Here is a 23,768-nt window from a genome sequence, read left to right as displayed (position 1 = left end):
TGACCAACCAGCAGATGCCTCTTTTGGAGATGGTAGCAAAGAGGGAGGCTGTGGGTGAATGATGATATGACCTTTGTCATATCTAAGCATATATCTAAGCATCAGAGCTCATTCTGTCTTTCCCAAACTTTTGCCCGTAGCTTTCTGTTCATGGCTAGGAGGGCAGGCCAGCTCTTTGGGGAGAGTTTGTGCTGGGTACGAGACCTTCTGGGATGACCAAGACAGAGGGAGAGCTTTGTGTCCCCCAGCACAGCTTCCCCATCCTCTTCCTTGCCAGGCTTGCATCTCTCTGCCGGGAAGGGCCAGACCAGGTTGCTGACTTGCTTATCTTCAGTCACACAGAAAGAGAGAGAGGGATTTCCTCTGGCTCTTTTAAGAAGAGCTTTCTCTAAACTGGCTTGGTGTAATAGACTCTCATCAACTTCGCAGGAAATAAGCTCTGCTCTGCTGCCTGATACCGAGCTGGTCTTTACTGAATGCTTCTGCTCAAAGCCTTTGTTCACAAGGTGTGACTAAGTAGCCAGACCTAAGCTCAGAAACGTACAGTTTTGGATCTCATGAACTTTAATGATCTATATAAGCTTGCAAAACTTCTATTACTCCAGGACTTTCTATCCTGTTAAGCAGTTGTGGTGTTGCCAGAGCGTGAGCTCAGCCAGGGGTGGAGGTGGGTCGCCTGCCCCCAGCTGAAGGGGGGTCACCACATCCCTCAAAGGGGCTGGGAGGGAAACGCAGGTGTTTCTAAAAGGTCAGGCTTGATGCTTCACAGGGCTAAAGGCTAAATTGCTCTGCCACTCAGGGGAGGGGAAAAGTGCTAGCGGATTATTTGATTTTGCAGCATGTGTCTGACACAGAATTCTATAAAAATGCCATGTAAGATCAGTGGATGTCTGGACTTATTAAGTAAACACGTGTGTGCACAATTATACATCAAAAGTGCACTCTGTGTAGTGCACTTGAACTTGCCGTTCCCCAGAGCCTTTACCAGCTGGAGTGGCAGATGCTCAACGCAAAGGAAAAGCCAGTTTTCGTGTGTGTGGCAACTTTAAGGGATACTGAAGGAGGAGAGATGGAGAATTAAGTCATTGCTTGGATATCTGTTTAAAGACAGTGTCTAAGTACAGCTGTAAGCCTGTATTAAATATATATATATAAAAAAATTTATTTTTCTAAAATACTTTTCAGTTTCCACTGCCACTTCCTGCAACGACCCAGGAATTCCCCAGAACGGGAGCCGGAGTGGTGACAGCAAAGAGGCAGGTGACTCCATCGTCTTCCAGTGTAACCCAGGATACGTTCTGCAAGGGGAGGCCAAAATCACTTGTGTGCAGATTGAGAACAGGTTTTTCTGGCAGCCAGACCCTCCCTCCTGCACCGGTAAGAACACGCATCCGTTCTCCCCTTGCTCTGGCTTCCCTGCCCCCTTTCCTTGAGGACTTGTGTCTCTGAAGGGGGTGAGTCCCACCCAGGTTGAGGAGGGGTGTGACAAGGTATATATATCTGGGGTAGCTGGCTCACAGAATGACTTTTTAGGTTTATCCCCAGAGTGGGACAATGGGACGCTGAGAATCTCTTTTCTGCTGGAAGCTCGTAGGGTGTACTGCAATGTAAGTGATGATATTTAGTCTGACAAGTCAAAATGGAAGGCCTCTTTAAAACTCAGGTTGGTAAAGGTTCTTTAAAACTCAGGATTGGGGTCGCGGGTGAGTAATTTCTGCATGAGGACACAGCAAATTCTGTCACAAGAAAGAACTGTCTGACATTTTCTTTCAGCTCATAAAGTAATAAAAGAAGCTCATAAAAGTGATTCTTTGTAATACGTCCAGAACACATAAAAATAGGCATGCTATTTTTAGAGCAATAAACATCAAATTTGCTGGCCAATTAAATGGTAGCCACAAATTACTTACCTGTAACCTTCATTCCTGTTTATGCACTGTTATCACAAGCAAGAAAAATCATTTAATTCCGTTTCTAACATCGGATTTAATGCCGGGTAGGAAAATTCTACAGCACGCACAGGATTTATGCTCCCTGCAGGGTGACTTGGTTTCTGAATGACTATCCTGATGATCTAGTGTGGCACCCTTTCAGCCCGGTAGAGACAGTCCTTTTAGTCTTCCCGGAGCTATAACTAAATCATACTGGTGCGTGTCGTGCCTGTCTCATCATCCTGTTGAGTTTTCTTTCACACCAGAAGCTGAGCTCTCAGCCCTTTGCAGAGAAATGGAGCCGCTACCTTAATCTCGATGTGAGATGAATTCCCATGGGTCATCTCCAGTTTGACTTCAAGATACCGTGTTGGGTTCTTTTTGAACAGAAATCCGGCAATCTTGTTTTAGGAATCATAAGCTCCATGAAAAAGCTGAAAGCAATGTCTTGGTCCTTCCCTCCATTCGGTGACAAAAGGGTTTGGAGGAATAATTATTGGCCAAATAATACCAGTTTATAGTAACTGTGTAACAGGCTGCCTCGTTAGAGCTGAACTGGATAACGGGGTTTAATTTAGGGCTTGGATTTTATGTTTGTATTTAGCATTTCAAATATATTTTCACATCTTTAGTGTACAACTCCTGCAGTCCCTAAACAATGTGGGCTGAACCGGAACCTCAGCTGGAACAGCCCCCAGAGGGTTGGGGTATTTGAAGTCTGCATCCTGACCCAGCTCCAAACAGCTCTGGCTTGGACCACTTTCTAGTTTAAATCCTTCGGAGACTATGGGTGGGATTTTCAAAGAAATCAGAGGGTGTTGAACAGCCGTCTCCCTGAGGCTTTGCTAAAACAAGTCCATATACTTTAGTTTCTTCTGAATTTTGCCCTGACTTTACAGTCTAGAAGAGGAACGCACCCTAAAGGTTAACGTAAATGGACACAGAACAGATGCTTATGGTTCTTCCAGGTTATTTGTGCGTGACCTTCAGCCAAACTGCGCTGTCTGGGCTGTGATTTCCTGGTGTATTCGAGAGGGATAACAGCTCTCAGAGCCTGCAGGAGCCTGCAACTGGACTTGGCTGAAGAAGTTGCTTCTGGGCCCTGGAGAAGGGTCTCTAGTTAAATCTCTGCTGCCATCTTCATAGAACAGCCCCAATGCATTTTACCTTCTATCTAAAGATTCTTGTGTATTTGCAGGGCTTTATAAAAGCCCCCAAGATAAATGCTCATGCTCTCTCCTTCATGGAACATCCTTCCAAGATTTGGTCTCTTATTTCTGTCCCATGCTGGCTCATGTCCTGCTGGTTTTGTGTTGCTGGAGGCTGGTTGGTGTCACACACCCCAGCTGAACCCAGACTGTGATCCCCTCTCTCTTGCCCCATCCCAAACCTGGGAGGGTCAGTCTGAGCAACGAGGGGAATCTCGGAGCATCCGCCCTCATGAGGAGGCTGCAGAAAGGCTGACAGTAATAAATTAATCATGAGTATTTCCCACAGTGGAAACATACGCAGGCATTTTTAGCCTTAAAAAAGTAATAATTGATTTTTCAATCAGTTTGGCATTTAATGTGTTGGTGACTGTAACAAACACAAACAAGCCATTAGTCCCAGACAAGATGTTTTCACTTATTTAGCAGCCATCCAGACTTTGACCAGGAGTTGCCTAAATAAATGCAACAGAAAAGCATAAAAGTGTCTCTCTCCTTCTGGCTACTCACATATATCTCTTAGGAAGATATTTATGTTACATATAACAGCATCCACAGCTCTGTTTGTGTGTACCCTGTCTGGAGGTACAAGAGGAAATGGGCACAAACTTGTACATAAGAAGTTCCACCTAAACATGAGGAGGAACTTCTTTCCCGTGAGGGTGGCAGAGCCCTTCAAGAGGCTGCCCAGAGAGGTGGTGGAGTCTCCTTCTCTGGAGACATTCAAACCCCACCTGGACACGTTCCTGTGGGACCTGCTCTGGGTGGACCTGCTTTGGCAGGGGGTTGGACTAGGTGATCTCCAGAGGTCCCTTCCGACCCCATGTGATTCTGGAGTAACAGAGCCCTCACCTCTGTTGGGCCACTACAAGCTCTGTTGGGCCATATCTGAATATCAGACAACCTTGCAAACTGCCTCTCTGCCCCCTTATCCATCCACCTCTCCCTCTTTCTCCCTTCCTGTATCTCATCTACTATTTTTTAAGTCTCTCTAAGACAAAGCCCCATCCCTTTGCTTGGTTGCCCTCAGCTCCCTGTGGAGGTATCTTGACGGGACCGGCTGGAGTGATCTTGTCCCCGCAGTACCCGGAACCCTACCCGCCGGGGAAGGAGTGTGACTGGCAGCTCACCGTCTCTCCCGATTATGTCATTGCCCTGGTGTTTAACACGTACGTACCCGAGGGCTCTTTGCTTCCACCCCTGTGGGGACGGGGAGGGGATACCAGTGGTGGGGCACTGCCTTGGGGGAACTGGGTGTCTGCAGGGGGGCTTGAAGGAGCCAAACCAAACCTGGTAGGACTGTCCCATAGGCCCGAGTCATCTGCTCTCGGGCATTATCTTAATTTGGGAGAAGATACACATATTTGGATATTAGGAAAAATTTTGACACGGAAAGGATTATTAAGCATTGGAATGGGCTGCCCAGGGAAGGGGTTGAGGCACCGTCCCTGGAGGGATTTAAAAGACAGGTTGACATAGTGCTTAGTGACATGGTTTAGTGATGGTTTTTTATCAGAGTTAGGTTGATGGTTGGACTAGATGATCTTAAAGGTCCCTTCCAACCCAGACAATCTATGATTTCAGCTGCAGCTTCTCTTTGATATTCCCATGGTTTCACAGAACATGACCATGTAACTGGGGCAGCAGAGGAAGCCCATGTAGAGCACTGGTTTATGCTTTTCTGCTCTTGACTGTATCACCAGTCCTCAATTCCTTACGTGTGGAACGGAGAGAGAAACATCCTCTGCTTAACCTGAGGAGCTGTTTTGGGGCAGAAGCAGTCTCTCAGCCGTGTAGTTGTACCATCGAGACCACAATCTGTTGTTCTCCAGGGGCTGCTGTGGTGTCCTCACACTTCAAACGCTCTTCCTTTGGCTTTGCAGCTTCAGCCTGGAGCCTGGCTATGATTTCCTTCATATCTACGATGGACCTGATTCCCTCAGCCCCCTGATTGGAAGCTTTTACGGCTCCCAGCTCCCCGAGAGGATAGAGAGCAGCAGTAACAGCCTCTTCCTCGCCTTCCGAAGCGATGCATCCGTCAGCAACACTGGATTTGTCATTGACTACACCGGTAAGACATTAACAAAGAAGAAAATTTTTACATCTTCTTGGTTTTTTCTTTAAAGAAAATGGGAGTGCGATTCCCAGAAGGCATATATTTATGTACAGGCTTTATTGTGTATAATCCTTCTTGCTCCACACTGAATTTAAATAGTTCTGTCGTCTCCTTAGTGAGCAGAACATGCTGCTTCGTTGCAGATTTGAGCTTTCAGAGTACTGGAGTGTTGAACTGCTCACTTTTTATTAGGAATGCTCCACGTTGCCATGGATTTAAGATTTATTCTTAGTGGCAGGAGCAGCTTTGTGCAACAAAAGGTGTTGCAGACATACACATCCAGTATGGGATCTTGGTCCGGATTCTTGGTACTGTCATTCCGGAGTGAATCAATTGATTGGGGGGATGTATCTGGAGGCGAGGATCACGGAGGTGGATGCTCGGCTCTGGAGTCAGTGGAGCTCTCCTGAAAAAGGATTCTAAAGCATCCACTTACAAATTCACTAATAATTAGTAAAATGGAGAGAATAGTCAGGTCTCTGTGTTATTAGAGCAGTGGCTTTTTTTTCTTGTTTGCTTGAGGAGGAAGTAAAACATTTTGGTGGCTTCAGCTCTAATGGTGAGAGCCAGGGCAGTGGTTAGAGTTTTCCCCGGGTGCTTTTAGCGCTCTGTCGATGGAGGAAGCTGAGAAGTGACAGACCTGGGGCTGCTCTTCTGGGAGATGGGGGGGGAAAAAAAGAAGGCTTTGGCAGAGTATGTTCTTTGTTTGTGCATAGGGTAGGTGGAAGAACGGAGTTGTTACAAACTGTAGTAAAAAAATACACTCTGAAAAGCTGGATCTGATGAGCCAGGATTATGCAGAAAGGGATTTAAAACTGGGGAAAAAAAAACAGGGCTAGAAAGAAACAATTCTTCAAGCCTGCCCTGGCCTATATGGACTGGTGTGCAGTCTGGGAAAGAAGCATTGATGGCCTCAGACGCGCTGGATGCTGGATGGGTGCCACCGTCTATAGTTCCTGCTTTTGGATTTACCTGCCCGGAGGCTAAATGATGGCGAAGTGGCAATTCCTGTTGGGTATGCTGAGCAGATGAATATCCCTCTAGTAAAGTTATGAAAGAATAAGATAGAGGCAATTAGCACTGCTTAAGTTTCAGGAGATTAAAAGTTTTCTGCTCTCATTAGAATTAATTTTACTGAAAAATAAGTCTTAGGTTTTCTTCTTTTCCACTTTCTTTTTTGGGCAGCCAGAAAGTAGCTAACAAATGCAATCTCATTAAGTTAGGGTGGTTGTGTGATGCATTTTTTTCTCCTAACCATTCCTCCCGTGCTAATCGCACCTACATTCTTCCCGCAAGGCCAAACCGCTGGGAGAAAAGAACGAGGCTTTAAGGTTGCTCATTAATTTCCCCACACTTTAAAAGGAGCCTGGGATTCAAGTCTGAGAAGCAGCAGAAAATGGAACTTTGGGGAATCGAAAGGAGAAGAAAAGAAATGCAGGAGAGAGCAAGTGTGAAAGAAAATCAAACCCCGAGCTCGGCTCCTTGCCAGCGCGGAATCCCAAGTACAGTTCAAAGGCACCGTCTTCTCTGAGGCGTCTCGTTGTGCTCGGCCACGTCGGCTTCTGCCACACGTCACCCGTGTCACCTCTGTGCGAAATGCTGTTAATTACCAGGGGCTTTGGAGTCGTCTTTTGGTTATGTTTGGAAGGGGAAAAAGCCAAGCATCCGTCTGTCAGTCCCTGCTTGAGATCCTGCATCGTCCCTGGGACTGGGGCTGTGCCGCCAGCCCGCGGCTACGCTGCGCCGGGTGAATGTCAAACAGTCTCGGCGCTTCATTGGAAATTGTTTCAGGGGCAATGGCTCTTCAAGAGAAAGCTGTCCTCTGGGGCCGGGAGGAACAGAGAAAACAGAGAGAGAAGAATGAATTTGGCTTTTTATTACACCGGTTTTGGCATAGAGCAGGAGGGCGAGAGCGGAGTGGGAATGCAGCAGTGCCATGGAAAGGTGTTTAAGGGCAGATCTTCAGCCAGGCAATTTCCCGGTTTAGCTACACTGACAGAGAACACCAGCAGGATTTCTGATAGATGAACGAATATCTTTTGCTTTGCCCCCATGATGCACCGTCAGCTGGTGCGGCAGAATGAAAAATCAAACTAAGGTTACCAGCAAAGAAACGGTAACTGTGCTTTTCCCCACACACGCTTACCTTTGCAGAGGCTTGATTTACTGTCTGCATAAAGTCTTGGCTTGGCTCGGAGGGTCGGGCGAGACTTAAATGCAATAGTTTGGGATTTCAGCTGGGGAGGGATTTATTCTTTGGGATGACTTGGCGGGAGTGAGTAGATTTTGGGTTCAGGCTGGTTCATGAAAAGGGAGACCTGCTCTGCTCAGGCATCCCTGGTTGCTGCTAAAACGGTCAGAAATGGGAGATGACGCCTGACCCTAAAACAACTTGCATTCGAAAAACGGGTCTGTCCTTGGGGAAAGGTGGTGCATTCAACTGGGCTGAGTCGGAGGGTGCTGGGCTCCTGGGGAGCTGATGTGGCAGCAGCCAAGCGGCTCGTGGTGCCCAGGCTGTTTCTGGTCTTTAAAATCCCAATATAATTTGTCCTGTCTTCAATGTAGGATGACTGTTGTGGGAAAAAAAGCCCTGTCTTCTAGACAATTTGTCCTGGGGTTGCTTTAAGGCTGAGCTCTTATTAAAGGCCTGCACGTGTTCCTGGATGCACTGGGTGGACTCCACTCCCTGGAGAAGCTGTTCTTGAACACACAGATGAAACCCTGACCTCCCGGTCTAGGAGCTCATGTGGGCTTTGAGTTTTCCTTGGGAAAGGAGAAGGGAAGCACAGAAAACCTCTGCTTTCTGTGGACTAATGAGCCAGTTCTCATGGCATTTTTGTCTTGACTCTTTTCTAAACGTTTGGCAGCCTGAATCCATATTAATTGGGGCATCAGGGTAAAGTCTTGGGTTTCTGAAGTGTCTGAGTGAAACTAAAATGTTAATTCTAAATGGGCAAGCCGTGCTGTGCTCACTTCATAGCCTAATAAATCAAAGGCTGGGAAAGCTGTGACTTTCCCACATCTCTCTACGAGTCTTTTGCTGTCACCACGCAACCAAATACTCCTTAAAGTTGAGCTCCTGCCTCCCTTTGTAGCCGACTGCTGAGGATCATCGGGGCAGTTCGTCTGCAGAGGAGTGTTCAGCTGGAAATTTGGTAGGACCAGTGTTGTCAGGAGGCATCGTCCTCCGAGGTGAGGAAGATGGTCCCTGAAGGCCCAGACCCTCGAGGGAACAGAGAAACAGTCAAGAATGAGGAAAACACAACAGAAGCAGCGGGGCTCCTGCTCAGCGATCAGCTGCCACCCTTTTTTTCCAGCAGCCGACGGGGCGACTCGAGCGCTGAATGTCGTGGTTTTTCAAAGCGAGAGCAGAGGCTGAGATCAAGCACATGGCTAAGGCATCTGACAGCCGGGTGGGAGGCTGACGGACGGGTTGAAGCCACATCAACTTGTGAGATGAAAGGCAGCGAGACTGCTCAAAATAACAGGAGAGGCTTGAAGTGGTCAGGAGGGAGCCCTTGGGTGCAGCTTTTGTAGGAAAAGGGGCTAAAAGTGAATATCGGCAATGGAGAGAAATGGAGGCTTGAGGGGTGAAAAAATAATTTGGGAAAGTAGATGAAGAATTCACACTTGCAGATGGCTCGTGTGCTGCAGCGGACGCTGGGCCGTGCGCTCCTCATCCTCAGAGCCCCGGTTGATTGATGCCCAGGAGCAATTCGTCACCTCCCTGGGCTGTGACCAGCCTGCACAGGAATATTCCCTGACTCGCAGGAATATTCCCTGACTCGCAGGAATGGTAAAGGCTGCCTGCTCGCTTCCCCAGCTACAGCTGATTTCTCACAAGCATAAGGATAAACGAGGAGGGAACGCCTTCGTCTGAGCTGCCCAGGGCCCTCAGGGCTTTGCTTTCCAGTGCTGTGACTGGAACGAGCCTTTTAGTCCTGATGTCTTACTCATCATAATGAAGATTCCTCTGTTGTGTCTGGCTGGTCTCTCGGCAGGACCCTCAGATCACACACGGGAAATAATGGGATAAATATATTTGTTGACTTCCTTTTGTCTTAGAACCCCATCATGTTCTGAGCATCAGAGCTTGCTTTGGAACGCTGCAGTAATGATGCTTCCAGGCTCTCGTGTGTCTCTTCCCAGGATCAGATAAACTGGAACATCTTGTTATTTGGTGGGGAAACAGGGAAAAGGGGCTCGTCCAAAGTTAGTGCAGAAAGACACCACTGACACGGAGGAGAACCCAGGACATCATGATTTAACGTTTGATGATCCGAGTGTGTGATGGTCTGTGAGGAGCACTGAGGGTTGACGAGTCTGTGACCCCCAGAACAGGGCACTGGGGTTCTAGGAAAAACCCGGTGACCTCACGTCTGCGGTGCAGGGAAGCTGTTCATGTTGAAAACATTTCACGTCCTCTTGTGCCCTGTTTACCTGGATCACTAGCTCGTGGCACAGCTGTTGTGTAAAGGAAACCACAGAGCTAATCCTCTTTTTCACTGCAAACAAAGAAACAAAAGCAAGATCTGGGGGCTTTACTGTTTTCTGCTTCTCCCCCCACCCCTTCCCCAAATACTAAAAGCCCATGATTTAATGCTTAAACACATTATAATTGTTCACAGACCCACTGCTCTCAGAAAAGCCCTCATCTTTAATGAGCAATTTCCAGATGACAAAAGAGCAGGATTAATCAAAGCCTCTAATTATATTTCATCCAGGAAAAAAAAAAAAGAAGGGAGAAAGAAAAAAAAAAAAAAAAAAGAAAAAGAAAAAAAAGCCCTCAGACGAAGAAGGAGGAAATATCCAAGTCCTGACAGCTCTGTAGTCTTTACTGGAATTTTCATATGTAAATGGGGTTTTTAACTCTGCAGGGCATAGTGAACGGGGAGAAAAATGTCTTCATTTTGTCTAACTGCTTGTAATCATTTTGCCATAATTGCAGCCGTGCCGCACATCTGGAGAGTCAACCAGCTCGCACATGGCACTGTGTGTTTCCACGCCGAGAGCTGACAGCGCTCGGATGCGGGAGCGATAGGTGCCAGGGAGATGGTGTGACAGATGGAGCGCATCTGAAACGTGTTGTATGTTCGGTCTGGGTTTATACGCCCTGGTTTGCAAAGGTCCTTGCAGCCTGTCCCTTGAACGGAGAGAGTTAAATCAAAGCTTTGCCTCGATGGTTGGATTGGGTACCAGTAAATGTGTGTGTGAACTGAAGCTGCCTTCTTCCAGTGCACTGGGGCTGAGCAGCAGAGAATGGTCCGGACCAGAATCTGACCCCTATTAATTCCCCAGATTCAGCAGCATGAGAGAACGCTTGAAATGGAAACTCTGATTTTATATGTTATGTCTTTACGATATGCTTAAGTGAGATTCACGGGTGAGAAAAGCCAAAAACCATGCCATTGACCGAAATTAAAGAGTATCTGTGTCAGACCAATAAAAAACTTGACAATTCCCTCTTGCAGAGAATCCCCGGGAGTCATGCTTCGATCCGGGGTCAATTAAGAACGGCACACGAGTGGGGACGGATCTGAAGCTGGGATCCACGATCACCTACTACTGTGACGGAGGGTATGACATTGAAGGGGTCTCCACGCTCACCTGCGTAATGGGAGGGGATGGAAAACCTACGTGGAACAAACCTCGACCCACCTGTACAGGTGAGGCCCAGGGGGAAGAGGTGAGCGGAGAACGGTCTGCCTGTTGCCAAATACTTCAGCGCTTTGTCCTAATGAAAAGCTGATGTTACTTTTGCATGGAGCTGCTTGCCAGGGGACAGAGAGGGGGTTTTGTCTCAGTGTTTCATAACTTTTCAATTTTTTCTCAAACACCTGGAGGTTGGGAAGAGCTGACCTGGATGAGGTTTCTTGGACCTTCTTTTGAGAGGGACAGAAAACTGGACACAGCAGATGATCTGTCTGAGAAATCCCGCGTCCCTAGAGCAGGGCAGGATCCAGCAGCCACTTAAACATTGGCTTATCCTGATCCCCGCTAATCAAAGCCCTCAAGGATGTGCTTTCCTGAGCAGGGTCAGAGTTTATAGAGAAAACGGAAGGCAATTTTGTCTGAGGGGTTCTGTGTGTTTTTCTTTTGTTTTCTGGCTTAATGAGGAAATGGTGTAAATGATGGGTTTGGAGTCGGACCTCCTTAATCTGAGAAGTGAGTCGCGAGAGAGCTCAGTCTGTGGTGACTGGGGGGGTGAAAGCTGTGGCTCAGAAAGGCGCTGGTGGGGGGGACACCATCCCTGCTGGACCAGGCTCCTGCGTGCGAATGGGAGGAAGAGTCAGAGCTTGTTCTGACAGGTCCTGGGATTTAGGGTTGGGTGGAGAATGGTGCAAATCATGCCTTGGGCTACACCACCGTACATGGCATCCTGTGGCCTTGGCATGGTCTTGCTAATTAAATGTGAAGCAGGCGTGAACTCGAGTTAGGATCAGCCTTAATTTTTCTTAATGAGAGCTGCACTGGCTGGAGCGGGGCATCGACGGTGGCTGAGGGCAGTGGGAATTGCAGCATCCCAGCGTGGGGCTGGGGATCCCGGAGCAGCGGGAAAAGGGCTGGTGGTTCATGGCTTTGGTAAGGATGCCCTCAGCGAGTTCTTCTTGACCTTCTCTTCCAGCGCCCTGTGGGGGTCAGTACACGGGCTCGGACGGCGTCGTCCTCTCTCCCAACTATCCCCAGAACTACACCAGCGGACAAGTCTGCCTCTACTCCATCGTTGTGCCGAAGGACTATGGTACCGTTTGGGACAGTTTTTGGAAATCTCTCCTACTGTCTGTGCAGTTTGGATTTTTTTTCATTTGAACAAAGCAGAATAAATCATATATGGTGATAAGGGAGATTGGAAAATAGCAAGCGGCACTGTTGGCTGCTGTATTTGTAGTTTGGTGTAGTCCGAAAGGATGATGGCAGTTTTCTGAATTTCAAAATCTATCAAAAATGGGTGGAAAAAATCCAACAACTAATAAAGCCCACCATCTTGTGATTCCCCTTCCAGTTACTGGACTGCATCCAGTCATACAGAGTTGAAAAATCAGCAAAAAATAATTCCTGGTGATTAATGCTGGCAGCAGACTGGGAGGACCTCTGAGAGTACAAAATGTATTCACCATAAACATGCTAAGCGCGATGCTAAATAATCTGTCTGCGCAGAGAAGCCTATAGCTGTGTAGTTTTGTGGATGTGCAGCAATGGTACTTATGACTAATTTTTATTTTTAAATAATAAGTAAGTTAAATTTTAAAACTAGATCCAACCAAAGGCCAGATCCATCTAAATGGACCGACGTTCTTTTCATAGACTCCAAAGCTGCTTAATTTTGGTCAGACCTTGAGTACGAGAATGATGGACATTGCAGAGCCCTTTGAGGCAGCTGGCTGGGTATTAGTATTGGTTAACATATTTTCTTGTTTGAAGGGAATTTAAAGTTCTTGAGGAGCGCTTGCACTGACAGCTCTGGCAGGTGAAGGTCTCTAAATTCTGTTATTTGCTCCTGCTTCTCAGTGCGTTGTATTGATCTGCTCAGTCCCCGTGGTCTTCTCAGTTGTTTGTGATTTCCTTCGCAAGATGGGAAGGTGTGAAATAAGGATGCCGTGTTCGGACGTCAGTTATAAGCTCCTTTCACTCGAATTCCCTTCTCCCTGAGCGTGTGTGGGGTACAGCCGAGTTCCTGGATCTAATGGATGAAACACTGCACTGCTCTCTTACACCTCTTCACCTGTTTTACTGTAGCTGATCTTGATATTGTCTTAGGAAACACAATAAGTAGAGGGCTAGACAGTCTTGATCTGCAAGTCTGACTTTTGCCTGCGGTAGGATGACAGCTAAATTAGTTTCCCTTCCCCACCTGCTACCTTTCAATAGCTTCATTACAAGCAGGAAAGCTATTAGTAGTGAACGTTCTGCGTTTCCCATCTCCTTCCCTTCTGGGGCTCGTGTGTACCGCAGGCGTCAGGGTGTGCCATCGTCACCTTTTCAGTGTTCCCAGCGTCAAAGCTGGGCTGGAAACCTGAATGCGCAGGAGACAGATGTCATAGCTTGGTGGATGACGAATTTCACAGCAAGAGACCTCTCAGCTTGTGAATCTGCAACTGGGCACTTACAGCTTGAAAATGCAAAGCGAGGAGAGGAGACAAAGGAGAGAAAAAAATCCAAGTACAAATTTGGGATTAAAAAGCCTGTTGTTATAATTGGAAAAGTAAAGATAAATAACTAAAGTCTCTTTGCTCTAGCTAAAAAAAAGTGCTCTGATCATCCTCTCATTATTATTTTCTCCCTTTTGTAAGCTCTACAATGTATGCAGTGGGACCCAGAGCGCTGCTCGGCTCCCTCGTTAGCAGTCTCTGTAGACAGGCTTAGGACCAACTGTTAATAAAATAGTGAGTGTCCTCTCTCCCTGGCAGTCGTCCTCCCTGACCAGGGAGGTTCAATCTAGAAATTAAGTTCTTTGGGACAGGGATTGTTATTTTGTTCAGGTTTTGTACAATGCCTAGCCCAACGGGAGCCCACTTCATGACAGAGGTTCAATACAAATAATAAATAATAATTATCAGTTGGTGAAATTATATACCTTGGGTTCTGTAGGCAGAGAAATGGGATGATTCATAAAAGAATCCCTTCTGGCCTATGAATCAGTGTTAAAGCGTACTGGCAAGTGAGCACGGGGGAGGCTGGTTGCTGCCTCTGTTATGCCTACTTTGTGGATAAATAAAGGGCTCCCATCTTCCAGGGCTGTCAGTCAGGCCCGTTTTATCCCTGCCAAGCTCCTGAAATAAAAGACGCCGGAATGCCGGGGCGGCTGGTCCCGGTGCCAACCCCGCGGCTGGTCCCGGTGCCGGCCCCCACCGGGCTCCCTCTCTCCGCAGTGGTCTTTGGGCAGTTCGCCTTCTTCCAGACCGCCCTCAACGACGTCATTGAAGTCCACGATGGCCCCAACCAGCACTCCCGGCTCCTTAGCTCCCTCTCGGGCTCTCATACAGGTAGGGAACGTGTGCCCATTGCTGCAGGGAAATGAAGCAAAAAAAACCCCAGCCTGCCATTTAACATCTTGTTGGGTGCAACCCATTTGTGTAGGTAATGCTCTAATCTCTCTCTCTCCTGTGTTCTGTCTTTCTCCTCACTCAGGTGAATCGTTACCATTAGCTACCACCAACCAGATCCTCCTCAAATTCAGTTCCAAGGGTCAATCTACAGCCAAAGGTTTTCATTTTGTCTACCAAGGTGAGTACAGTTGTGTTCTGAAGGTGTCCTCAGGTTGGTCCTGAGATAATGGTCGAAAATATAGCGATGTCTTGAAGTGTCCTGAGCTCCTTTTGGCGTGTGTGTGTCATTGCATGCTTTCTGTCTGAAGGGGAACTATCCCAGGAGATGAAGTTTATTTGGGTATCAGGGGGCTTGCAGGGCTGCCTGGCTCCTGTGGGTACTTCATATTCAGACCTCCCATCTCCACTCAGCCTCAGCCCTCGCGTGTCCCAGGATTAGTATCAGGAGTATCTCGTTGCATCATGCCCTGAGAACGCAGCAAGTTCTTGAGATTTATACCCAAGCAGTTTTCTCCCGCTGGCGTTTTAGCACGTTTCTGGGTGTAAGCAGCTGAAGGCTTGTCTAGCAGCTCCACAAAATCCTTCCTCCCCGCCTGGCAGAGGCTTAGGTCTCCTGCTGTCAAACTTTTGCCCCCTGATCCTTTCAGTAACAGCTTGCCTGGCGTTGGGTAAGTCCCACTTAGAGATTTTAAGGCAGTAAATAGAAAGCGATGCACGGAATGGCGGGGAAACAGAAGGGCTTTCTCGCCCACCCGCTTTGGGTTGTTACCTGTGGATCAGCCAGGCTCTCGCACGCTTGTTGCTGTGAAGTGGGGACAGACAGCAGGGGCAGCCCCAGCCTCCTCCGGGGGCGAAGTGAAACATGGTTTGGATTTTATAGTAGCCAGAGATCCCTTCCTTCTCTGGAATTTCTGCCTAATTATTGTAAAACAGCTGTAGCTCTGATAGTCTTTCAAGATTTCAGCAAAGCAAAGGTTTTGATGGAATCCGTAAAGATTACCTCCCCCCTCCTGCATGCTAATTATGAGCTGCACACTCTTCGGTGATTACTGCATAGAAAGCAAGAGCAAAAGAAAGAGCCAGCCCTGCTTTTGATCTGCCTGGCCAGGATCTAATGGCATTTACTCTCATTTTTTACCCAAATGAAGAGTTCTCTCTCCCAAAGCCTCCCCCGTGCAGTGACACCCCTGCCTCTCCGTTCCCCTCCCCACACCACGGACACGCTTCAGCTTCTTGCTGATCCTCTTGTGCGATGCCTTTGACAGTGGGTTTGACGTTCATCTCTCTGAGTCAAGTTAAAATCAAACAATATAGCTAATGCGCTCATCAGCTCCACATTTTTCTCTTCCCAGCAACTCAGGCATTAAACACTAATAAATTGTAAAGCAGCTCAGAGAAAAATATAAATTGATTTCTTCCTCAGCAATGGATGTTTCTTTGCCTCGTTTTTTCCCTGGCTTATCTGTCAGACTCTGTTTCTTTCTTTGCCTGTTGTCTGCGGCATCGAACGGGAATGCAGGCAATTTCAACAGTTGGCGACACAGCACCACAACTTAAATTCCCCTTTTCTTTCCCTTACCCTGCCCATCTTGAAGAAGATTGTTTAAAATTGCTGTCCTTTATAGTAATGGGGCCGCGGGAGCTGAGAAACACCCATGGGTTTTCTGCTGAGGCTCTAGCATTATGTGGCAAACCAACTTTTTGGAAAGCCGTTGCTGAGTGCCTTGGTTTCCCTATTTAGAAATGACCTTTCTGATATGACGGTAAGTTTTCTGAAGGCAAACAGTCTCGTCTTCGAAAGCGCGCACGGTTCTGCAACGTCCTCGCTGCTTTTATTTCAAGTATCACTTGAATTGACAGAAGCTTGAATGAAATGTTTTTTCTTTTTTTTTTTTTTTTTTCTTTTTCCTCAGTGGCCGTGTTTGGATTCAGCCGTTCTTTGGGGTTTAGCTATAATCAGATTCTTGTGTTGTTTTTAGTGCACCTTTAATTTGGCACGTATTACGGCACTCGTATTTCCAAAACGTTTCCTCTAACCATTTTTTTTTTTTTTTTTTTCCCCCCTCTTTTCTTTGCAATCTGCTGGTTTCTCCTGTCCCCGACGCAAGCGGTCCCTCGTACCAGTGCCACCCAGTGCAGCTCGGTGCCGGAGCCGCGCTACGGCCGGCGGCTGGGCAGCGACTTCGCGGTGGGAGCGGTGGTGCGGTTCGAGTGCGGGGCTGGCTACGCGCTGCAGGGCTCCCGCAGCATCGAGTGCCTCACCATGCCCGGAGCCCTGGCACAGTGGAACGTCTCGGTGCCCACCTGCGTGGGTAGGTATCTCTGGGGTAGGGGGGGAGAAAAGCTGAAGCAGTTCAGCAGGTTGCGCTGGAAAAAATAAATTACATCATTTGGGGTGGTTAAAAAAAATAACAACCAACCAACAATAAAAAAAAAAAAAAACAAACAAACGAAAAAAAAAAAAACAAAAAAACAAAAAACCCCACCTGTTTCATACCTCTTGCTACAAAAGCCAGGCCTGTGAGCAAGGAATTCAACTCCAAACATCAGGGCAGGGACCTTTTGATCCAGTACTCAGTTTTGTGGGGTCTGGGACAGCATCTGGTATAAATTAGATCTGACTGAAGCTGCTTTCACCTTCTTTGGAGGAGAGCTGTTCCTAAAGAACCAGTCTGGGGGGGCCGATGCACCCCGTGGTCCCCACACCTGAGGGCTGCTTGTCTTCGAAGTTACGTGAGAGATTTACTGAAAAGGGGATTATTCATACAAATCTCATCCTTGAATCATGAGCCAGTTCTGCTTGCTTTGTTGTCCGTGGACGGATGGTTTAAAGAGAATGTTTTAGTATTAAAGCCAAATCGTTGCTTTGCTTGTTTCAGTGCCGTGCGGTGGGAATTTGACTGAGCGCAAAGGAACCATCCTCTCCCCCGGCTTCCCGGAGCCGTACCTGAACAGCCTCAACTGCATCTGGAAGATAACGGTCCCCGAAGGAGCAGGGATACAGGTACCGTGTCAGCCCAGAGAGGGGAATGCACAGGATCTGGTGGGCACAGAGGGGCCACGTGTTATGAAGTTGCTTCTCCTCGCAGGGAAGAGATCTGTTGAAATGTGTAATTCTCTGGAATCAAGACACTCGTTTACAGTGGGACTGCCAAAAGTGGGTAATATTTCAATGGATTGGTTTTTTTGCCTCCTGGAGGCACTCTCCATGGGAATTCAACTGGAGCCGTGTGGCTGTTCTGGTGTAACAAAATAATCGTGGTATTTTGGGCATATATCTTTATACTGCTTAATTATGCAACGTTGAAAGCCATGTAAGCTACACTGAGGCAGAGCTGCGTGCTCGCAGTGCCCGCCTGGATTTGTTGTGCCAGCAGAGTTGCAGCAGTGTGATTACACAATTACAGCTTTCCTCTTCATTGTCTCCAGGTAAATGAGCTCTCTCTTCAGGTCTTTTTGTGGTCGTTATCGTTCCTCTGCAGAAATAGCCCTGCAGGATAGACAATGTGGAGAATTAAGTCCCGCATCCGAGACCAAACCTTAGATAAAGTTCCCGTTGAGCACGTGTGTGCCCCGTCCTCACGGAAGGCGTTTCACCGTGTGTTACGCTGACACTGACACACAGGAGATGGATTCTTTAACATGTTTTTGGGGGTGACCTGCTGGAAAGCAGCTCTGAGGAAAAAGACCTGGGAGTCCTGGTGGACAACAGGATGCCCATCAGCCAGCAATGGGCCCTTGTGGCCAAGAAGGAAAATGGCATCCTGGGGTGCATCAGGAAGAGTGCGACCAGCAGGTGGAGGGGGGCCATCCTCCCCTCTGCTCTGCCCTGGGGAGGCCCCATCTGGAGCACTGGGACCAGTTCTGGGCTCCCCAGTTCCAGAAGGACAGGGAACTGCTGGAGAGGGTCCAGCAAAGTGCTACAAAGATGATGAGGGGCCTGGAGCATCTCTCTGATGAGAAAAGGCTGAAGGGACTTGGGTCTTTTTAGTCTGGAGAAGAGAAGACTGAGGGGGGATCTGATCAGCACCTATAAATACTGAAAGGGTGGGTGTCAGGAGGATGGGGCCAGTCTTTTCTCAGTGGTGCCCAGGGACAGGACAAGAGGGAATGGGCACAAACTTGAACATAAGAAGTTCCATCTAAACACAAGGAGGAACTTCTTTCCCATGAGGGTGGCAGAGCCCTGGAAGAGGCTGCCCAGAGAGGTGGTGGAGTCTCCTTCTCTGGAGACATTCAAACCCCACCTGGACACGTTCCTGTGGGACCTGCTCTGGGTGGACCTGCTTTGGCAGGGGGTTGGACTGGATGATCTCCAGAGGTCCCTTCCAACCCCGTATCATTCTGTGATTCATTCATTCCACAGGCCTCGCTATCAGAGAGTTTCTTTCTTCTTTACACCACTTCATCTGTGAGGGTTTTTGTTCATTAAGTGCTTTTATTTCCCTATCGTGTATTTGCTAATAGACTTGTAGGTGGGTTCCTCCCTCTCTGCAGTGCTCCCGGCTGTTGGCGCCCGGCAGTTGTCTTCCTCTCAATGGTTTTATTGAAACATGGGCTCTGCCGTGCTGGGTGACAGCTCTGCTCTCCCAGGTGGGCATCCCTACCCGATGCCACCATCGTAACTCAAACCCAAACCTGGGGTTGGGATGGCAGAGCCGGTGGGGGCAGCACTGGGGGCTTCACAGCGAAGCGCAAACCTGGAGCAATATTTTGTGCCCTCTGCCAGCTTTTCAGTGGCTAGTCCAGCAAATTCCGCTCCCCTTTTTTTGTTTTTGGAGCTAATTAATAGCGTTTTCAGAAGCCTCGGAGCTCACTGCCAGTACTTTCCTGCACATCTGGAATTTTAGCCATTCTCAGACCCTCCCAACAAGGACAGGAGCATCCCTTCAGCTTGGCCAAACGCCTGCACGGCGGAGGCGGTTTGCAGGTTGCTGGGGACTCCTGGGATGGGGAGGGTGATAATTCCCTTAATTTTTAAAGCGATGAAAACAGACGTCTGTGTTCTGCGGGGCCACGTTCTGGCTGCAAACCCCGGCGGCCGCTTCCCAGCCCTCGGAGCTGGTTTCGCACATCTCTGCCAGGCTCCGAGGAGAGCGGGTGTTAGAGCGCGCCGTTAAAAGCATGTCTGTATTCATAAGTACGCGTTTCTCACCTCTTTGGTTGTGCAAATGCAGCTCTCATGTTAAACTGGAAAACAGAATGCCAAAGTGTTTTAAACGTGGTGTTTTTCTTGTTTGGTTGGGGTTTTTTTTTGACCCCTTTCCTGCTGCATGTGATCTCTTGCAAGGGAAATAGATATTTTCGGGTCTAACATAAATGCGTGCAAACAAAAAGCGTATCCTGTGGCTGAGCTTTTCCTCTGCCCGAGCCCTAAGTTCAATTTTGGGTCTAGAGCGGGAAGTTTTGGGTGAAGGGCAGGACCATGGTCCTTCAGAAGGCAGGACCTTCAGAAGGTCCTTGCTCTGGTGCTTGGGGAGAGCTCCGTGTGGAGCCACAGCGGTGTGGGGGTCTCCGCTTCTAGCCGTGCCGGGCTGTGTGGGGGATGTGGGGGTGCCAAGGGACCCCCCACCTTGGCTCTGCCCCCAGCTGGTCGTGAGGTGGCATCTTCCCTCATCATCAAACCACACCTCATCAGCCTGTGACACTGGGACTTCCACTAGAACTCTTCTAGGGAGGGAAAAGGCCTGGTGAAAGGTGTTGCCCCCCCAGGGAGTAAAACACCCCCCATGGGAGCGACCGGCAGCGGGGCAGCCCAGAGGCAGGATGATGGCCACGGAGCGGGACCCGCTGCACACCCTGCCCCGCTTCCCCGGCCACCCGCCCTTGGGCACGAGAAGTTCTTGGTTATTAGATACTAATTTAAGCATCAGAGCATCAGTTTACCCTCATTTTGTACAACAATTAAAGGTTAAACAACTGTAGATCAGAGGAGGAGGTGAAATTAAAGCTTTCTTGGTAGCGGCGAGTCACTGGCAGGATTTTTATGTAATCAGTGTACGAGCTGGCACTTCTGCCATGAATTATTCATTCCCGTAGCAAACCTTCCTGAGTGAATTAATTTATATACATGGCAGTAAATAGATGCAGATCCCTTGTGAATCCACATGTCAGACTAGAATTAGGACCTTAAAAATGTTTATTCCGTTAAGTTGGGGGGGAGGAAGGAGAATAAATAATTTAGAAAATGTAAGAGCAAACAAAATGCACGCTCTCAATCCACGTTCTCTTTCAATAATGTAAATCACAATAGGGGTGTAATTACGCAGCCTGAAAGGTATTGACTTGGTCAGTGTGATCAGCAGTGGCTCTGCAGGGGTCACTGCAATTGCTGCTGGAGGAACTCTACTTATTTTTTGGAAAAAAAAAAAAAAAAACAACTTTGCAGGAACTTTATAGCTTGCTTTATTATTCAGAATAATTCAAGGAGGAAAAAGGTTAAAATGGCAGAAATAATGGGATTTGATTTTTTTATTATTTTTTTAAGAGTGTGTGTGTTTTAGTTTATGTTTCGCAGAGCAAAGGCAAGCGAGGTATGGGAGTGGATGAGTAAATACAGGATAAGAACAGGAAAAGTGTGTGTGTGTGTATGTGCAGTCCACATCTGCAGGGCTTTGACGTCTCCTCACAGTGTTCAGTCCGGGTAACATAAGCAGATGTGGGAAGCTGGAAGTAAAGGCAATTACCAAAATTCCCGCGTTCTCCCCAAACAGTGGTGCCCAACAACTGCGGCTTCTGCCCCGTGCCGAGAAATGAAACCTGTTGTTTGGGGCCAAGTTGTACAAGTCATTTACGCTCCTGATTTGTCTTTAAGGATCCTTTTTTATGTTATTGGCCTAGAAGTTTAATTTTGAGGTACCCGGCGTTTGAAAGTTTCATCTAGAGTTTATGAATTAAAGCTGTTTTTTCCCAAATCCTGCTGGCTTTCTCCCAGGTTTGCTGTCCGACTCGCCCGAGCAGTTCACCAAGCCCCATCTCCAGCACAGCTTATTTTTGTTAACGGGACACTGAAGACTTTGAACTCCCAGTATTTAGGAGTAAAGGCAGGATCCATTTTAACAGCCATCAAGGAAAACAAATCTGTGTGATTACACGTAGATCTTTTCTGAAGTGTAAGAGCTGCCTTTAAGCCTAAATGCAGATTTATCAGATCTCACGATGTTACTCATTTGAGGGTTGCGATGGAGAGACTCATTAAGCCTCCAAACCTTATGTGCCGTGGCAGAGAAAGGTGGGAAATTTGAAAATGCAACTCGAGTGATTTGACTAAAAGCTGAGAAACGAGGCAGTTGCAGAAACTTCATTGGATCGAAAGTGATTTAATGCAGGTTTCTTGCGTTTTTACTTTAGCTCTGAGCTTGCTAGTGGTTGCTTTGGTATGAAAGTGCTGCGAAGGTCTTCAGGGATTTCTCAAAACAGGAAAAAAAAAAAAGGCTCAGATTTTCAACTGCTGTAAATTAGCTGTGAAATCACAGGAGCTCTCCCTTCGTAGCAGCAGAAGACGGGCTCCCTGATAGGGAAGTGTGGAGTTTGCTGGAAAATAGCTGTGTAACCCCGATGGTGGTAGTCAAAGGCAATAGGTCTCCAATTTTTGCCAGCGCATTAGCCCAGATAAACAGCAGCGCTGACTCGGAGCCCGGGGGCCTGTTCCCGACTTCATTAACAGCCCTTTCATTGATATTATTTTGGTTTATTAGCAGCATTGCCGGAGTTGTACTGCTACTTTTTTTTTTTTTTTTTTTCCTTCAGATCCAGGTGATCAGTTTTGTCACCGAGCAGAACTGGGATTCCCTGGAAGTGTTTGACGGAGGAGATAACACAGCCACCATGCTGGGAAGCTTCTCTGGTACGTGTTCAGCGTCACGTTGGGTGAAGCCCATCAGCCCGTGCTTAATTCCCCCTCCCGTCAGCTGGACTTCAGCACGCACAGAAAATTAAGCATATGCTTAAGTGCTTCAGGAACTCGGAATAGATTTAAGCATGTGCTTAAAGGGAATCACACGCTTTGTTGAACTGGGAGCTTGACTACAGTCATCCTGCAGAAAACGGGTTAGGGTTGGGGTTTTTTTGCAAAACTTCCACAGCCTGGCAGTGGGAGCTCCCGCTGGGTCACGGGGGGTTATTTCAGACCATTACACTCGGCAGGTTAACCTAACCTGACTGATTTCCACCAAAACGGATGAAGGGCTACAAAACCACCTTTCTGTTGCTCGGCATTGGGGACGGTGGCTTTTCTCAGAGCAGGGAGTAGCAAGAGCCCGGGAGCATTGTAAAGCTTTCAAGTATCAGAGCCATTTGCAAACCGATGGCCCCGATTCTTGCTTATTTAATGAACAGACGTGTTCCAAGTCTTTTGAGGTTGGTAAGGAGAAGGGTAAAGACCAGCAGACTCTGCTCCCAGCGCTGCGTTTGGGACGGAGCTGCCTTGATCTGCTGCTGCAGCAGTTTCCAGGGAATGAGGCAGGAGCAGGAATGTGGACCCCGGGGCGGGGGGGGGAACCCGCGCTCCACCCACACCGTTTCTCATCACCGCTTCCCTTCGCCAGGTTTTTAGTCTGTCTGGTCTGTAAGTGGTAAAACTCCACATGATGAAATCCATCAGTAGACTGGAAAGGCCACTGCGGGGAGGCCTTGGGTATTTCTCAATTGGCCTCATTAGAACCTGATCAAAACCAACACAGCTTGTTAAGTTAAAGGACTTTCTGTTCTCAGCCTCTTCTGCAGCAAGTCTCCGAGGACACGGAGGAGGAAAAAAGGATCCTCTTCAGTATCTTTGTGCACCTCTTGTTTTCCCAGGAACTACAGTGCCTGCGCTGCTGAACAGCACTTCAAACCAGCTCTATCTGCATTTCTATTCGGATATCAGCGTCTCTGCTGCCGGCTTTCACCTGGAATACAAAAGTAAGAGCAATTCAGCCTTGATCTTGCAGCTCTTCTGAGTGCTGGGGAAACGGTTATGGAGCCTCTGCCTTCTAGAAGTGGAAGCTGCTGGGTGGGGAAGGGGCAGCGAGCTTTAAGGGCCGTGCATCCGTGGTTCCCTGCTCTCGGGCTGCAGCGGGGGAACGAGCATTAAATGGAGAATGGATGCAGCAGAGGAGATGTGGGGGTCACGGGGTGACTCTCTTCTTGCTGCTGATGCACTTTGGTTTCTGTGCCGTAGTGCAGGAGGAGTTGTGGAGGCCAAAGTATTAAAAATTCATGGGGACTTGGCCTGTTCGACACGGTGCTGTAATCTTGGCTCGGGAAGTGCCTAAAATGATGCTTGCCAGGGGCTGGGAGGGACTTGCCTGCTCTGTGCAGTCCTACCTGGGCTTGTACTGGTCATTGCTGGAAACAGCACTCAGGGCCAGACAGATCTTCATAGGATAATTCGGGTTGGAAGGGACCTCGGGGGTCATCTCATCGAACCTCCTGCTGAAAGCAGGGTCAGATAGGAGGTAAAACTAGATTACTCGCTTTACACATA

The 23,768-nt window shown here is 48.1% G+C and overlaps 1 protein-coding gene across 1 annotated transcript in view; it reads left to right on the top strand.

The window, feature by feature from the left end:
* The window catches only part of CSMD2 (CUB and Sushi multiple domains 2), a 290,338-nt gene that overhangs the window by 206,554 nt on the left and 60,016 nt on the right, over positions 1 to 23,768 (top strand). The window contains 11 exon segments of the mRNA XM_074162076.1: positions 1,186 to 1,377; positions 4,170 to 4,308; positions 5,023 to 5,210; positions 10,727 to 10,921; positions 11,881 to 11,997; positions 14,126 to 14,239; positions 14,385 to 14,480; positions 16,411 to 16,614; positions 17,182 to 17,306; positions 22,052 to 22,148; positions 23,099 to 23,203. Coding sequence (XP_074018177.1) covers positions 1,186 to 1,377; positions 4,170 to 4,308; positions 5,023 to 5,210; positions 10,727 to 10,921; positions 11,881 to 11,997; positions 14,126 to 14,239; positions 14,385 to 14,480; positions 16,411 to 16,614; positions 17,182 to 17,306; positions 22,052 to 22,148; positions 23,099 to 23,203 — 1,572 coding nt within the window.

Source organism: Numenius arquata, chromosome 21, assembly GCF_964106895.1.
Source record: "Numenius arquata chromosome 21, bNumArq3.hap1.1, whole genome shotgun sequence".
In the NCBI taxonomy this organism is placed as follows: domain Eukaryota; kingdom Metazoa; phylum Chordata; class Aves; order Charadriiformes; family Scolopacidae; genus Numenius; species Numenius arquata.
This window is presented reverse-complemented; position numbering and strand designations above follow the sequence as displayed.